This window comes from Ceratosolen solmsi, unplaced genomic scaffold (genome assembly GCF_000503995.2).
Source record: "Ceratosolen solmsi marchali unplaced genomic scaffold, CerSol_1.0 scaffold4, whole genome shotgun sequence".
In the NCBI taxonomy this organism is placed as follows: Eukaryota; Metazoa; Arthropoda; class Insecta; order Hymenoptera; family Agaonidae; genus Ceratosolen; species Ceratosolen solmsi.
Genome location: NW_011948449.1, coordinates 1,226,993 through 1,245,459, shown reverse-complemented (window position 1 = coordinate 1,245,459; position 18,467 = coordinate 1,226,993). Strand labels below are relative to the sequence as shown.

Here is an 18,467-nt window from a genome sequence, read left to right as displayed (position 1 = left end):
AGTGTTTTCCAGATATACACTATATCTTGTACTATGTGCACTCTTTCATTCGCATAGAATTACAAAGACTCTTCTAAATTTTCTTCGTACAGGCTTACGTTTATCAATCGTACTAGGGTAGTTTGTATTAATACTTGTACGTTGTTCTTGGTTTAATTTTTATGAAAATGTATTTCATCCCACACCGAGTGACTCCATACGATCAGATTCTTCGTTATATATGTAGATTGTAAAATTAATTTCTAGTTATACATTACTATGCTATGTTAATAATTATTATCAATAACTTTTATTAAATGAGTATAATTATATATTACATTAAATATTTTAAATCATGCGCTTGATTTAGATAATATTATAAATAAAAGAAATAGACATGATTATTCTACTTGAAAAGAATTTAAGTTAAGAAACTTATCAAAATGTTGAAAATATTTATATTTTCAAAATAAATAATTAATTACTACTTTTAGTGACTATTTACGAAAGGAAGTTTCTTAGAATTATCTGACTTATTATCCAGTTTCCATTTTAACATGACTAGATGGGGATCTACAATATCCTGAAAAATTAATTCGATATATTTAGATATTTTGTATTAATTTGTAAAAGAATTTACCTTACAAAGTGTTATGTTTTTTCTACTGCATAATAAATTTGAAATGTCTAATTGATCCTCGTGGCTGATTTTGCTGTCTAATTTACAAACAGTGTCTTTTACTGGTTTTTCTATATCATGTGACACATGGAATGACAATCTGTCCCTATGTTAAAAAATTTTCATTACTTCTCCTGAAACTAGATTTATATTTTTTAGTTTACCTTGCTAACTCAAATTTTTCATTTGCAAGTTTATTTTCTCTTTGTAATAAGATCTCTTGTTGAGCTTGAATTTTACTTAATTTATCCTTATAACATTCTTCAATTAAACGAGCTTCGTTTAAAGCACGCAAACCTTCTTCTCTTTTAGCCAGTGCTGACTATTAATATTATAATATTCATCAATTTAATAACAATTATTAAATAATAAATATATATATTTAAATTATATTATTATTATATATCATTATAATATCATAATATATAATTACAATTATAATATCATTACTTGCACTTTTTATCTTTTCATTAAAAGTGCTGTTATTTTCTAATCAATTTCTTCATATCAAAGATCTATACCATTTAATAATAAGTTATAATTATTTTTGAATATGCTATATTACATATTTCTTTAATTGAGGGTTTATAAATTTTTATAAATTTAATGAAAATATTTTTATCAATTTTTTAATGTAATAGAAATTTTGAGTAAAAATAGAAATAACATTTATTATAAATTATTAATGCTTATTTATCAATAATTAAATAATAAGAAAATTTTTATTTAAAAACCTGAGTAAAGATTTGCAATTCTTTGGCTTTTTGAATAAGAGCATTTTCTTTTTCTTGGAGATTATTTTTTTGTACTTCTAGTTCATTTATTTTTTCCTGCCATTTTAATTTTTCTCGATTAGCATTGGATACAGCATTTTGTGCAGCCTTTATAGTTGCTTCTAACTGTGGAAAATATTAAAAATATTATTTGATAATTACTGACATAAATAATAATACGTACTTCTATTTTAGAAACATCATCAGATCCTATTTTTAGTCTGTTTAAAATTTTAAGTTTTCCTTTTTCAGTAATAAGAGTTTGTCTTTCTTGTGCAAGCCATCCGAATTGTTTGTCTTGTTCTTTTACCCATTCGTCTCTCATCATCTGTAAATATTTTGATTTTCTATGATGCTTTAATTATATATATGTATATATATATATATATATATATATATATATATATAATACATTAGTATTTAATTTTGCAAAAGACCATTTTTTACACAGAAAGATAAAAAGTTGGATCAAAATGTAAGAGAATAAAAAGGAGAAAGAAATAATAGAGAAAAAAATCTAAAAGAGAAAAGGTAAGACAAGAAAGGTATGCAAGTGACCTAAATGGCTCAGTGTTTAGTTATGGAACCACATGATCTAGATAGATGTTTGGATATAAATATGTATTTTAAACACGATGTTTTCATGAAGCACTAATGGTTACACGACGATAGTAATCTTTAGCTCGATCAGGATTATCTGTTTAATATCTGTTTGTTACTTATTAGCGTGGACGCGATGCGAATGTATACGTGTCTATATTGTCAGGCACGTATTGTTTTCTCTATTTTTAATAAATTTTTATCTTGTATGTCCGCAATATCTATGGTGATTATTTGTTTCTCCCTTTCCTTTTGACATTCTGCATTGGCAATTGTCCAGCTTTCTGTGCAATCGTCAACGCGAGTAAATCAACAAGTATGTCTATCAATTTATTGAATGGACAGCAAAAAAATGCACTAAGAGACCTGCACGATTGCTATATTTTGCTATAGTAGTGAAAAGTGTAATGTCTTAAGTTCCCAATATATTACAACAAGATATACTAATGAGATAAGCCCGCAGAATTGTAACATTATAGGTGAGATAAATCCATAGAAAATTAATATCGTTAGAGAATATAAAATAATATAATTTATAAAGTTAAAGATCATACTTGTAGTCGTTCACGTTCCCATTTGTTCTGCTCAATAAAAATTTCCCGATCTCTTAACAAAGCATTTTCCTTCGATTTTAAAATTTCTTGATTTTCTATAAAAACGGTATTTTGTTTTTTAAATTCTTTCAGTAGTTCAAAAGAATCTAATTCAAGTTTTTGAATTGTTACCATTAATTTTTGTTTTTCTTCTGTAAATATATCCTTTTGTTTTTCAAGTAATCCTTTTAAATCTTTAAATAAAAATTCATTCTAATTTAATAATATATTTTTTTAAATATACTAAGATTTAATTATAATGTAATAATTTAATTAATTACTAACATTCAATGTTTTTTTCTTGATTTAATAAATGATTGCTTTTAAATTCAGTAAAATTTTTATCCTTATTTTCAAGTCTATTGTGTAAATGTTCAAGATTTTCAATAATAATTTGAGATTTGTTAATTACTTTTTCAATATTTGCCCCATCAATTGTCATAATTTCAATTGCTTTATGTTCTGATTCTTTTGATTCTATTATCCTTTGAATACTTTGAACGTGCTCTTTGTGAATTATTTCTAAATTTTTCAAATGATTTTCACGTATATCTTGAAGAATTGTTGAGTTATCTTCCTATAATTAAATACAAAAATATTAATTAATTCTTAGCTATAGGTATTTAAAACTATAAAGAATGTTAATATAAACATAAAAATGAATGTAATCTTTACAAATTTTAAAATAAAATGACTGACAAATATAATTTTTCTCACATTAACCAAACATTACTTAACAATAATAAAACTTTTAAGAAAATATTTTTTTATAATATTTATTATGAGCTTCACTTTGAAAATAATATTTTCATTTTCGTTAATTAATTTTCGTTTAAAGCACATTCAAATTATCTTCAAAGTAATAGATGAAAAATTATTGATGTATTTTTATAAATATACTTTATAATTAATGTTTAATAAATATTTTAATATACCTTTAATATTTCCTTTTCAATTTTATGTACTTTTTCAAGTTCTAAAATTTCTTCTTTGAGTTTTTGAATTTTCAATTTATAATCCGCTTCAAGACATTCTACTTCATCTTGCATTCTTTTCTCCATCTGGACCATTGCCTCTTCTAAAAACGTAAGTTGTTTCCTAAATAATAAATACATTTTTTAGACATTTAACATTATTTTTATCATCATTTATGAATAAAATTATGAATAAATTTTGAGTGTACTTATAAGAATCTTCAAGTATAGAAATCTCTTTTTCATGTTTCTCTTTCAAATTTTCAACAATGTTTTCTAAATATATTTTTTCCATTTCAAATTTTTGTAAAAGATTTTCTGACACTATTTTTTCATCCACTGTTGTTTTAGTATTTTGTTTCATGTCATTGTTTGTTGTAAAATTCATAGATGGTATTATTGTTGGTTGAGCTGTAAGTGTCTTAAGTTAAATAAATTTTTTTAATAATTCATTTATATATTTAATAAAATTTATTCAAATTACAGAAAAATTAATTATTTCAGTTATTCTCTTTTTATTTATTTATGCACTAAATTATTTTTATAATGAAATTATAAATAAATTAATTTTAATATTAAAGTAGTTTAGTATTTTTACAAAAAATTTAGGTCTTTCCAAATAAATTAGTTTTCAAATTTTCATTGTAAAATAAAATTAAAAAATTATTTCTTTTTAACTTACTTGAATATAGTTGTCTATTCGATCCTGTTGAGACTTCATTTGAGCTTCAAGTATGGATTGCCTTTCAAGCTGTCTAGCTAATAACATATTAAATTGTTTTTCTTGGTCAATTGATTTTATTTTTTGAGTTTCAAGTAAATAATTAAATTTTTCAGTTTGTTGAGAAAGGGCAGTGCCTATTCTAAGTTCATGTTCCTGTTGCTGCATATGCATTATTGCTGCTTGTTGATCAAACTCAATACTCAAAAGTTTTGATGTCAAACCATTTTGATCCATATTTTTATCTATTAATATAATAAGTAACTATATTTTAGGATTTTAATATACGTTTTTAAAATAATACATTATAAATAAAAATTTTTTTTTAATAATGAATCCTATTAACTTATAATTAAATATTATAACCTAATGCAATATTTTGAATATTTGTTGAATTTGAAACTTTGTCTGTTTTTGCAAATTTTACTTTAGGTAATTCTTCACTTTGACCAGTTTCAACTATATCATGTTTTTGTTCTTTAATAACTTTTGGATCTCTGAGCCACTCTGGTAGTTTTTCAAATTCCACTGATTTTAAATTATTTTCAACAATTAATTGCTGATTTGTTTTTTCTTCAACTTTTGAAGATTCATCAATCTAAAATATATACTTTTGCTTAAGTATGAATATAAATTATATATAAGAATAAATATAAAAACAATTATAAATATTTTCAAATTTCATTAGGAAATTGGTATTTTTGAAAGTAATCAGTTATAATTTCAATAAATAGATCATGATTGTGTTTAGCTTTGTTAAGATAAGCTAGTTTCAAAGGAAATAATTATTTTTGTAATTGAATTATATATTATATAGTATTTATAAATTAAACATATGTTTATTGTTAAATATTTTATTTGAATTTGTTCATAAAACTACCCTTGAATTAGATATTGAAAAAAGTCCTAAAGGATCATTAAAAATGGTAGAAGTTCTTCTACCACGCCTAGATCCCTTTGATGCACTCAAGGAGAAACCACTTTCAGTCGATGCATTATTTGTGTTTTCATTACTGATCCCTGATCAGAAATTTATATTATTTTAAAAATTAATTATATCTAATTAATAATTAGAATTATATAATTCAATAATCTGAAAATAATTTAAATTAAAATATGTAACCAGTAATTGCTTCTCTAGGATATGACCGAGCTGCAGATACATTAAAATTAATTTTAGTCGTATCAACTACAGAAGTTGATAATTTGCCACCAAATAAATCATCTATTAATGATGATTTTTTTGCTTGATTAGTTGCCGATAGTCTTACAAAATCTGATTCTTTAAGAACTGATTCATCTGACTGAGGTTTTTCTAATGAATTTTTAATAGCAAGTAATGGTGATTTTTTTTCCAATGTATTTTCAATCTGAAATATTTATTATTCACAATAATTTTTTTATAAATTTGAATAAATTCTTAATTTTATAATAAAATATATACAAGTAAAGTTTCTATTGAATCAGAATCTTTCATTTCAAATCTGTCTTCATGTTTTATTCCAAATAAATTAACTACTTTGCTATTTCTATCAATATTTCCAGATTTCTTTTTTAAAGATTCTTTAAAACTATCGTCCAGAGGATTAAAATCTTCAGGAGCAATACTTTTAGAAAAATCTGAAAATCATGTTCAATATTCAATAAAAAACCATTATTAAATTTTTATTTAATTTATAAAAACTACTAAGAACAAAACCTTTAAACACAACCCTCTTCTTTGTATCATTCAATTCTGCAGTTCTAGAATTTTTATCAAATAAAGCACTGTCTAAATCATCTATGTCTTCCATTTTTTTTTTGATTTCCCTATAATAAAATTTTGTATTGATTTAGATAATATTATATAATATTTCTAATGCTTCATTTTTATTAGTATTATTAAAAGCAAACTTTATAAATAATAAACTACTTTTAGTTAAATACGTTAAGTCTTTAAAAACATGAAAAATATATTGTACTGAAAAAGAGAAGACTATGCAAATCAGTATCTTACAGCAGTACAATAAATTCAGTTGATCAGGCATTAAATTCATTTTAATAAGTGGATAAATTACTCGATAACATGGACCACGTTCCTGTATTTCCTATACTCATATTGATAGAAAATTTATTGTCGATAACATTAGACGAATTCGCATAAATATTTAATGGAACCTTTAAATTTTATGTAATGCGATTTGTTTTGAAACAGTTAAGAGGTTACACAGCTGACGTTGCCCAGGCAACACTATATTGGCGTGAGTAATTATTCAATCATAAACGTCATTGGCTCAAGGCATCACGTGATATCTAACTACAAATCCAAAATGACGTGGCGTAAGTCACCGATGCATTAACCTTTATAAAGTTGTGGATACCAATGCTGTGAGTAGTAGATAATTTATTAGTATTATTAGAAGAGGGTTATGACGGATATTACATTTTCTGGACGGGCGTATGCCAAAATCATTCTCCACGCAGCTAAATATCCACATTGCGCCATTAATGGCCTATTATTAGGTAAGCAAAATAACTCCAATGAATTGCAGATTATTGATGTAGCGCCACTTTTTCACATCTGTTTACACGTGACACCCATGTCTGAGGTTGCACTTACAATGGTAAGTTTTTTAAATTCAGTTATTAAATGAGATTAAAGTTATCTAAGATACTTATTCGACTCCAATAATTGATTTGAGTTTCACCAATTTCTTATAACTACTTTATAGGTAGAGCAGCTTGCCTTGAATCAAGGTCTTATCATAGCCGGCTATTATTTAGCTAATGAAAATATTAATGATACTAGGTATGCCTTTTTTATTAAGAAACTATTTATTTGAAAAAATTATCAATATTTTATGTTGTTCTATAGCACAGACAAGCCTGCACACAGAGGTATATCAGAGAAAATTGTAGAACATTTTAATCATGCACTAATTGCTGTTGTTGATAACAAAAAAATGACTGTTGGTATGAATATGAATTCTTTGAAAATATCACAATATTTAGATGGAAAGTGGAAATTTAAAGATCCGTCAAGGTTTGTTTTACTTCCTTGAATTTTATTTTATTAAAAATATGATATTCAGACATTTATTAAAATTAAATAGCTTTAAAAATATTTATTTACTTATTATTCATTTATATATTTATATACTTATTAATCGTTTATATACTTATATACTTATATAATAATTTAAGTTAGAAATTTTATAACTTCTAATTTTACATGGGACTTTAATAATAATTATATGAGAATATAGTAAAATTTCATTAATTTTATTGATACATATATTTGTATCAGTATATTTAAATATTTAATATTGACAATTTTATTTATTATTTTTATAATAAAATAATAAGAATTAAACTTTTTTTATAGCATAAATTATGAAGGTGGTGCTAATCTTTTAGAAGCAACATATCATTTAATACGAAGAAAAGAATACAGAAATCTAGTCGACTTTGATAATCATCTTGATAATATTTCATTAGACTGGCAAAATTTAAAATTAAATGAAAAGATAGATGAAGTATTAAAAAATTACCAATAGTTTTGTTTGATACATTTTGTAAGAAAATTTATTTCTTTTTAAAATATAGAAATATTTTTAAGTGATAATATAGTAGAATATAAAAATTCTAATAAATAATATGAAACTAAAGTTTTCACTTAAATTTTCACCTACTATAAATTATTTATTTATAATATTATTTTATAGAATAAGTGTTTATTGTAAAAATTATATAATGCAAAATATAAATAAAACAATAAAAATATAATTAAATATGTATTAATATTTGTTACAAAATCTGCATTAGTAATAGTTAATTTCTAATTTGGAAAGGTATATAAAAATATTACTTTAAATATAGAATTCAGCTCTAATAACTAGAAATATCTATTAAATAAAAAATAAAAGACACAAATGTATAGAAATTTATAAAATTTGAAGGTAATGTGATTAATAAATAAAAGGATTAAAATATTGGAAGGACAAATTTTTATTTATTCTCACAATATTATTTTCATTTAGTTCATAAATATACATCAGCCAAATATTCTTATAAGATAAAACGCCAGTTTTTATAATTCCAAAATTAATAAATGAGGCTCAGAAGATCTATTGTTATAATTTGGGTTGTAGTCGTTATCTTAACTTTACTTGGTTAATTTCAGGTACGAAAACTGCGCCTTATATTTATAGCTAATATAGTGCAAATTCAGCAAATGATCCACATATTGTAAGACAAATCATTTGCTTCATGCATTGTGATTACTTATCATCAAATACCCATTCTAATACGACAATGGTATACGTAATCATTTAAAACCTATCATTTAAATTTAATATATCTTTTTAATCATTCTTTACTTTTAATTAATTAAACAAAAGAAAGTGTACAAGTCGATAACTAAAGTATGCATTAATTTTCATATTAATTTATTATTTTCATAATATTTCTATTTTTAGATAAAATTATTTCTTTCATTCAAACATTTGTTTAGTGTTTTATACTATTTTAATAATTGAAATTTATTAATATTTGATTTTATACAAAATAATAATAGTTTTATTTGATTAAAAAAAAAAGATTTCTATATTTCAAATTCTTTTTATTACACATTTACTGCTTAAGAAATACTATTAAAAAATAAATTAAATATCATTATCCGGTTAAAACTGCTCTTAAGGAATACAAAAAATAGAAAATCTTATACATTACTTCATACTTGTATTCCTAGGTCTTATAAGTATTTTGTTTCATCAGTGACACTAACTGAAAATTATTTATTTACAAAAGAATTAAGTTAATTTTTAAATGAAATTAAAAAAATTATAGTGTTTTATAGTTTAAATTAAAAATAATTTATGTTATATCATTAGAAAAAAGAAAGTTTTCCCAAAAAAAACTATGTGACTATTTGGTCAGGAATTGAGTTGAGACAATACATTTTCATGACGTTCATCTTTATTTCTTAGCAATGATCAATCTGTTTCTTTTTTTTTTGTAAACTATTGTCATGTTAATACCTCAACGAGAATCAGAATTCCTGTATCATGTAATATATTTAAAAGCATTATTTATTTTAAATTTCTCACATATAAAGTTAGAACATTAGAATGAATATTAAAATGAAAATTATCTTAAAGATATGTAAATTTGTGACACTATATTCTAAATAACTTTTATGTTACTGCTGTAATAATATATTTTATATTTTATATTAAATTAGTATGTAATTTTAACAACATACTATGAGTGTACTTTTATTTAATATATTATTTTGCTTTCAACAATGAAAAACTCTATACAAGTCTAAAAAATCGGTTCTCAAGTAATTACGTGTACCGGTTTATGGCCTTTGAATATTTAAAATTGCATTTCTATGATCTAAAATAACTCAATGAAGAGTTTTTCACATGAAAAAATACTTTGTGTTTCTATACAAAAAAAAATATTTTTTCATTATATATATATCAAATAGGGAGTTTTAAAATATCGCTTTATAAATTTACGCAGTACGTTACAAGAATATTACTATTAGTTGTTATTTGTATAGCCCATAACTATAGTAAATATATTTAAACACTTTATCCATTAATTATATAACGTATTAGTAAAATCAACACTTAACATATGAATAATGGCTTAAACAACATAAATTATTGATAATTATCAAATTACATATTTTGTATTAACAAGTTCCATTTTATTATCATATTTTGTTTCTATAAATAATGAAAAATAATCGATAAAGAAATTAATGATTTTTTTTATCACTATATAAGAATGTTTTGAAAAGTCGATAATTTAGTGTATAATTTAGTTTTCAACTTGTTTAATTATCGTTGTATTGCAAGTGCAAGGTATTATTCACTGTTGGTTAATGTCTTTTTTTTATGAATTTCTCCCTTTTTTATCGAACATTATCACTGTCATTTTATTCTACGTATAAATTACATACAGATTTTTATATATAAAAGTTAAGATATGCTGCCTAAGGCGATTGAAGCCACATTGAAGTTGTTGTTTATTTTCTTTATTGGTATATGTTTAGCTTATTGATTTGATATTTATAATTTGATGTTTCAGAACTTTTAATTCAAGAACTTAAATAAAGTAATACGAATCAAATTATATTTAGACGTAATTGCGAAATTTTCCATTTTACATGTCCTTTTATTAAATTTTTTAGATAATTCCCAATTAATCAATTAAGAATTTGTTAGTAAACAACAATTATTAGAAGTTAAATAAACAGCAATAATTAAAATACTAAAGAAACTTATAATATTAATTTTTTATTATAAATGTTGGAAAGCATATATTTACTTTTTACAATATACATCTAGTTTTCGTACTGAATATGTCGTTAAGAAATGTTATTAGATATCGATAAAAATAAAATGGCTATTTTATTTTTAACTTATTAAATATTTTATTTGTCTAATAACATTAATTATTTTTAATGAAAGTTTGAACGAAAGCGACGAAACGTACGCATCACAGATCAATTCAAACGTATCAAAAGTACTTGCGCATAACTTATTGGATAAAGTATTCCAAGAGTACAAGATATTGATCTATATATAAATATTTATACGCGTAATACAGCGAAAGTATAAGTTTATTTCCAATTTTACTCTCGTTTATAGTTACAAAGTGTAATAAACATTACATTGAAATTCGTTTTTCTCATCATATTTCGATTTTTTTAAATACTTTATTATTTTATTTCTAATTCACTCTTTCTAAAATCAAAAAAACTTGATGCAAACTTTTATATCAGATGGTATACTCGATAAATTATTAAAAATTTGGTGAAAGTGTATAATTATTACATGTACACGCAATCACTGTAAAGATTTCATTTGATATATATGTAAACAATATCTTCTGTTTACTTTTACAAATTATAAAATTATAATATTACATGTTTGCAAAATTACAGCGTAATCTTTTTAACACTTACATAAAATAAATTGAAGCATATCAAAAATGATGATATGTTATTCCGATATAAAAATTTTCTGTTGGTTTTCTGAACACTGGAAAACTTAAAATATAAAAACAGTTTAAGCAAAGTAATATCTAACATTAAATTTACCAATTCGATTAATAATATATTGACAATACATCAAAACAAAAATCAATTTTCTACATCATTTAAGATTGAAAATATGTTAATGTATATACTGCACATTGGATTGTTCGGAGTAGAATTCATTATGGTATTTTCTTTTATACGCGTTATATAAACGCGTGGTACTGTTTGATTGAATCAATCATCTCAAATACGCAGTTATAATTGAATAAGAGGGTACGTTTTGGATATTTGAAGTAATTTTAAATGGCTTTTGAATGGACTGAAGATTCGAATGGCGATCGCATAAACTGTGAAATCGAAAGTTTTACAGTAATCATTTAAGTTTTCGTATAAACGAAAGGATTTTTATCGTTATTGATAATAATGGTACTATATAGTGTATAAGAAGAATGAAGAAATTTAATAAGAAAGTTAAGAACAATCAATGACTATGATCAATACGGAACAATAACTAATAAAGGTGTTTACATTTTCAACTAAATTTGTGCTTCATTGACAAAATTATAGCAATAATAAATTTTTAGAAACAGATAATAATAGAATAGTATATAAGTCTATTTTTATGCAAGTATTTATAAAGGAAAGTTAAATTAGTGATACACTATTAAATATTTAATAAGATGCATAAATATTAAAAATTAATTCTTCATTCCTTATTAAATTAAAAATTTATTAAAATAAAAAATTTAGCATGAAAATTTTTAAGCAAGGTAAATGTATATATTTAAGTTAAGGAATTTTATATAACTTTAGACTTATTCTAAATTTAAATAATTTATTGTTAATAATGTATCATAATACTTGTAGAAAATCGTAAAGCTAAAAAAGTGAATCTCTTACAAATCCAATCTAAACGTATTAGTAGAAACAATTTTCATGAAATTATGAAAATAATCTTATGTCAATTGGAAATATTTATTAAATAACAAGTTTAGTATTTCAATGTTATTAATATTAAACTATATCCTATATTTGTATATAAATTTATTATAATAATACTGACAGTAAAATTGCAATTATATGTTATTATTTTTATTTTATTAGACAAATTTAAATTGTGGTGAGTATGAAATTAATGTAGTCTTGAATAAAATGATATCACTTCTTCTCCATAAGATTACAAGACTTATACAGAAATTAAAAACTTGTATACTTTATATTTATAGTATATGGATTTTTATCATTCCTCAAAATGTGAATAACATTTTTGTTTTCGTTACTTATGTAACAAATCACCAATGTGTATACTTTCGTGCATGTACAATTTGAAGTGTATTGCTTTATATGATGATTCTTAATTATGCATATACTTATGAAGATGGATGCACACGTACACATACAGATAGATTATTAATAATAGATAATTATGTAGGTAGATAGAGATAGATTATATAGCTAAATAGAGGGGGAGAGACAGAGAGAGAGAGAGAGAGAAAGAGAATACAGGATATTTTATATTGTTGCATTTGCTTTAGAGAGTAATAGTTTTTCAATTGCTTATATATACTTTTGTGCAAGTGCTTTTGAAACACAGCTTCGCAATCGACACAGTGTTAATTAAACGTTTTGAAGAATTTATATAAATTTCTAGTATTAACTAATAACTTATTTTTTAGATTAATAAATAAGAAAGAAACATATCCATGCTATAATTTTAAATACATAATTAATTTATTGTTACTATTTATTTATTGAAATGTACATAAAGAGAAGAAACATTATTCCCTTTACTATTTGATTGTTTTTACGTTAATTTTATTTAAAATATTGTAAATTATCTAATATATATATTTATATAATATTAATTTTTTGAAATTTAATTATTTTATACAATTCAATAATTATTCGATTATTTTATAATTTAATGTTATCGCAATTGCGAGATCATAATTTTAAGGCGATTCCTTATCTATGATTTGTTTTTATGATATATATTTATTAATTTATTTAATCAATATTGATGTTTTATCATTCTTCTTTATTTCATTAAATATATATTTTTATATTTACATTAATATTTGATATTTGATAACAGTGATAAATTTCTCTGAAATATTTCAAAATAATTAGAACATAATTTATAACCGTGCTTTATTGTATAACACTTTTCAATATTTTATATTGATTAACAATTGCCTCAATTACTTATAACAGTTTCAAAATTTTAGGCGATCGTGTAAAAGCATTTTTAACAAATATTTAAATAATTGAAATCCTTGAATATTATTAAAAATTGATATAAATTTGAAAATTGTTATATTACTGGTTATAATACTATTAATAAAATTTTCCTTTGAAAAAACATAACGTTTTCTGATGAAATTATATATACTGCAATGTATATTGTATTTTAAAAAATTTTTAAACATAGAAATACGTGTCTCAATATTTATTGAATTATTATCACTTAAAAGTTGTTACTGGTTTTAAATTTTATCATATGAAAATACTATTAGTAAAAAAATGTTTAATTTTTCATTCAATTTAGAATTCAACGTGTATATATCTAGTGTAAATTTTACTTTCATTTATCAGCAGATGTTATAATAATAAAAACTTGTCAGATTCTCTTAATTGCAATTGTAACTGGAAATAAAAATTATAAAATGGATCAGTTTTTTATATATATTTTTATTCCATAATAAAACCTACAACTAAAAACATTTAAATATAAATTTAAATATAAATTTTACGACAAAACAATTTTAATGAATCATCAAAATTTTAATTAGTTTTATAAAATAATAAATAGGTAATAAATATTTATGATTCTAATAATTTTTCAAATTAAATATTTGAATAAAAAAATATATTTATTAATCAAAATTAAAAACCTTATTTATATCATCATAGTTTTTTATCCATAACAAAGAAAAAATCATATTAAAGTCAGTTTATTAAATCATTAATTATATACTTACATTTTAATTTAAGAATTTATTTTAATGTAAAATTTTATTTGAAAAAATATAACAAAATATTTACAATTAAAATTTATTAATTGAAAAAAATGTCTCCTTCACATAAAATGGATTTTTAAATTTGTTTTTAAAAATTAATGTGTTGTTTATTTACCATTGATTAAACAAAATTAAATTAATATAGCAAATGTATTATAAATATAATCTGGAATAAATCATTAATTTTATATTTATATCATTATAAATTCAATAACAATTTTGAATTGTTTGTTAATAACTTTATTTTTATAATACTATATTACTTCTTTAAATATTATTTTAATAAATTTATAAAAAAAATTAATTATAGTGAATCTCACAGAAATACGAAATTCGGTATTTTCATATGTATATTATATCAACGATAGTTGTAAAATGTTCTCAGAAAATATAAATTTCTACAATTTTGACAGCTTCACTAGTCTCTTTACATATTATAGGCACTGGAAATTAAATACCGTAAATTAAAATCACAGCGAATTCCCTATTTAGTCAATTGAATTAGTAAACGGTTGTTATTATGATAAAATATGCAAAATTATATGGATAATTAACTATATTTAATAATTAAGATTTTCTAGCAAGAAGGTATGAATCGATTGAATCATCAGACCTTTCTAAAAAAATTATCACATTTAAGTCATGCAAATTTATGCTTTCCAGAATTTTACTTGACACGAACAAGTATCTATGCATTATTTTATTAAGTATTTAATTTGAACAGAATTCGAGGTTATGCTTACTTACAGGATTTCGTTTTTTTTAGTAGCGACTGCCGCTGTAACTGCCAAAACTACCATTGGAGCAAAAGCATCCAGTATACCGACAGATATGCTGATAAGATCTCGATCCATACCCATTTTCTTTTCCATGCATGTACTGAGGTGACAGTTGAATCAATATATAATATGGCAATCCTTTTATTATTATTAATTGAAATTAAAAATTGTCAGTACTTTCTTATAGAAAATACTTTTATAATATTTTATTATATTATAAATACGTTTTATTTTTTACATTTAACTAAATATATTATGTAGGGTCAATTATACTAAAAATTGAAACTTAAAAAGCAACTAGTTTTTAATAAATTTTGTTGTTTTTGCTCTAAAGCAATTCTTAATTTTTTAAAATTTAATTATACGTTTAATTATACGTATGTGCTTCTATTTTTGTTTTGATATTTAAAAAATCTTCTTATACCTTAGTTTAAAAATATATTGTAATAGAAAAAATATTTATTTATTTTCATATACCATATTTATATGTGTTAATAATAAGTTGATTTATTACTTTAAATTACTTACAAAAAGTATCTAATCATTTTATATTATAAAGGTTATGCTTTGTCTGTAGTTGATAGTTATTACTCTTATATTCTTATGTTTTAAACTAGTTGATATATTAAGTAAATTACATTTATTTAAATTAGTTTAAAGCATTTAAAGGATTTAAATTTGTTTAGAAACAAATTTATATTCAATATTCTATTGAGTTGATTTTTCAACGTTTATTATTTTCAATTCAAATAAGATTTTTATATAGAAGTTGAGGTCAATTTATGTATTTTAAAAAAATTCTAAAATTCTTTTTATAAATTTTAAGAATTTTAAGAACAAACTTGGTCAAGCTTTTTAAATATCAAATTATTTTTTTCAATATTTTATAAAAATAATGTTAATACCATTATTATTTGATAGGAAACTTAATATAATCTCTGTGTAAAAATAAACTTTCTTAATATTAAGGAGTTTTGTCAAATAATTGAATAATCGATCATTTAACTAGTTTTTTGTATTTTATGTCAGAGGTGACAACGATTAATTAATAATTAAGACAACATATGTTTACCTGCGTATCATGGAAGTTTAGCCTATGCTACGTAATTGTGGTAGAGGTTTCACTACTGACGGTTGCGAGCTGACTGGTTGGTAGCTGGGGCGTTCCAGGTCGTATGGAGATCATCCGTCGAGGCCAGTGTTGAGGGGAGACCGGGGGCGTGGCACGGGGCGTCGCCGGAGCTGAACCTGCAACCGCGTACCTCCAAGGTGAACCGACGATCAAGGCCGAACGTCCGATTGCCGACAGACTTGAAGTGCTACCCCCACAGGCGATGTTGTTAGTACTGCTACAGACCACTGCAGTCGATAGGTCTACCCGCGATACTGCCCTGAAATATAACGTCATACTATTTTACCGTTTATTCTTTAGAGAATGTAACTTTCGGCTTTTTTATGACTTAGATTTTTATTTACGTATTATTTTACTCTGTTACCAATGTTTTATTGGAAATTGAACATAAGACCTTCAAGTTCATTTACGTATTAATGGAATTATATATCAACATTTTTATATATAAATAACTTTATTAAGTTAATATTATATTAATTTATTAATTTTTGTATGAAATATATTTTTATTTAAATAATATAAAATTTAAATATCTAAAAACCATTGAATTAAGGATTATTCTGATTTTAAATTCATCTATAATCAATTTTTTTCATCAAATAACAAGATTTTCTTAGAACTAATTTTAAACAAACATTTTAATAAATCGTTTTAATATATTTATCTGTATCATTAGAAACTCTCAAAATGCATATTGAAAACTACTTACAATGCTTGTTGATTTACATTTAACTCTTTTAGATTTTTTTCAGTTTCTTCTTTCTTTCTTCTAAAAGCAAATATTTATATAAGCTTAAAATTTGTAATATAAGAATTGTAAAATAATACTATTTTTAAATGTTGGATGTTTCTTCATAAATGTCTTTTTTGCCAAAAATTGTTAATCTTCTATCAAAAAATTGTGTTTTTATTACCTACAATTAAATATAATTAATATCAATTTAATAAGTTGCACCCTAAAATTAAATTAGTTATAGCTTGAACAGCAGGACCTATTAACGTAATTCAATAACATAGATTATTTCTTATATATACATTATTTGTTAACTTTCTAATTATTTTTGCATTATTACTCGATAGACATTCAATAAAATTCATAATATAATAAAATTCAAAAACTAAAAGTCAAGTTTGTTAATAAATTTTAAGAGAATTCAAATCAAAAGCTTAATTTTAGTAATTAAGCAGATTAAAGAACTATTTTGTCATCAATTTTGTTTCATTTGAATTTCTAAAAATTGTTTCAAGTAGTTTATGATTGTAGGATTTTTGAGATATTTATTAGGAAACAGTAAACCTCTTAAATAAATGATTGCAATTTAAAAAATGATTACTATTATATCATTACTAGCCTGAATTATTTGTTAATAAAACATATAAATGTATTATTAATTTTAAATATATTACTGTGGTTATGCATTATATTTGTAAATTTTTATATCAATTGCATAGAAAAGTATTTAAACGTATGTAATTGCTTTTAAAATTGTTGAAAATAAAATTGTACTTTTTAATAAATTATATAATATAATCCTTTTATTTAATCACATTTAATGTTTTTTAGTTAACATACAGCATTTTAGTTATTGTAATAAAGTATAATTGTGTATATTACAATAAATACAATTAAATATCACAATTAATTATCTGTTTATCAAATAAAATAAATTAAGTGTTTTTGATTAATCTATAATATAAAAGTTTTTAATATAAAATGAAAACAAAAGTAGATATAGCTATAAAGCTATGAAATAAAAAATATTTTATAAGAACATTTTGTATATGTACAATAGATTAATTACACATAAATATTATCTTGCGTTTATAACTTAAATTAAGTTTTTAATTTGTGAACATCTATCATAGTCCAAATATGTGTTTGCAAATATTATTACGATTGAAGAATATTCTAATATTCTTAATAACACAATATAGCAAATATTACAGTAAATAACTTTTGAGTAAAAATACAATATTTTCAAGGAAATTGTTTCTTCATATACCACTTAAATTTGTTATAGAATAAATTAAAAATATAATTTTGAAATATTTCAAAATTTGAAAAAAAAATAAATAAGTGGAAAAGAACCTCGAGGGGGGTGCAGAGCTAGTGTAATAGTGCAATCCTGATGGTCCGCTTCTGGGCCTACAAGCAGCTGCCGCAACACTGGCTGATCTCGG

At 22.5% G+C, this 18,467-nt stretch overlaps 3 protein-coding genes across 3 annotated transcripts in view; 1 reads left to right on the top strand and 2 right to left on the bottom strand.

The window, feature by feature from the left end:
- Nucleotides 1-469: 469 nt before the first annotated feature.
- On the bottom strand, nucleotides 470-6,567 carry twy (fas-binding factor 1 twitchy). The gene is made up of 16 exons (XM_011504959.1): nucleotides 6,316-6,567; nucleotides 6,019-6,128; nucleotides 5,764-5,939; nucleotides 5,443-5,668; nucleotides 5,200-5,339; nucleotides 4,686-4,917; nucleotides 4,281-4,564; nucleotides 3,808-4,019; nucleotides 3,560-3,722; nucleotides 2,910-3,201; nucleotides 2,586-2,818; nucleotides 1,616-1,759; nucleotides 1,393-1,557; nucleotides 823-980; nucleotides 620-764; nucleotides 470-562 (listed from the first exon to the last, which is right to left on the bottom strand). The coding sequence occupies exons 2-16, from the start codon at nucleotides 6,110-6,112 to the stop codon at nucleotides 470-472; spliced, it is 2,757 nt and encodes a 918-aa protein (XP_011503261.1). The 5' UTR covers nucleotides 6,113-6,128; nucleotides 6,316-6,567.
- A 69-nt stretch (nucleotides 6,568-6,636) lies between these two features.
- EMC8-9 (ER membrane protein complex subunit 8/9) lies at nucleotides 6,637-7,855 on the top strand. Its single transcript, XM_011504934.1, has 4 exons — nucleotides 6,637-6,922; nucleotides 7,031-7,107; nucleotides 7,174-7,341; nucleotides 7,684-7,855. Exons 1-4 carry the CDS (start codon nucleotides 6,728-6,730, stop codon nucleotides 7,853-7,855), a joined length of 612 nt encoding a protein of 203 aa, XP_011503236.1. The 5' UTR covers nucleotides 6,637-6,727.
- Nucleotides 7,856-15,046: 7,191 nt separating this feature from the next.
- LOC105366477 (dual specificity protein phosphatase 12) overlaps nucleotides 15,047-18,467 on the bottom strand; it is a 20,298-nt gene continuing 16,877 nt past the window's right edge. Inside the window, 3 exon segments of the mRNA XM_011504933.1 lie at nucleotides 15,047-15,254; nucleotides 16,227-16,545; nucleotides 18,376-18,467. The exon segment at nucleotides 18,376-18,467 is cut by the window's right edge and continues 17 nt beyond it. Of these exon segments, the coding sequence (XP_011503235.1) occupies nucleotides 16,254-16,545; nucleotides 18,376-18,467 (384 nt within the window). The 3' untranslated portion in view covers nucleotides 15,047-15,254; nucleotides 16,227-16,253.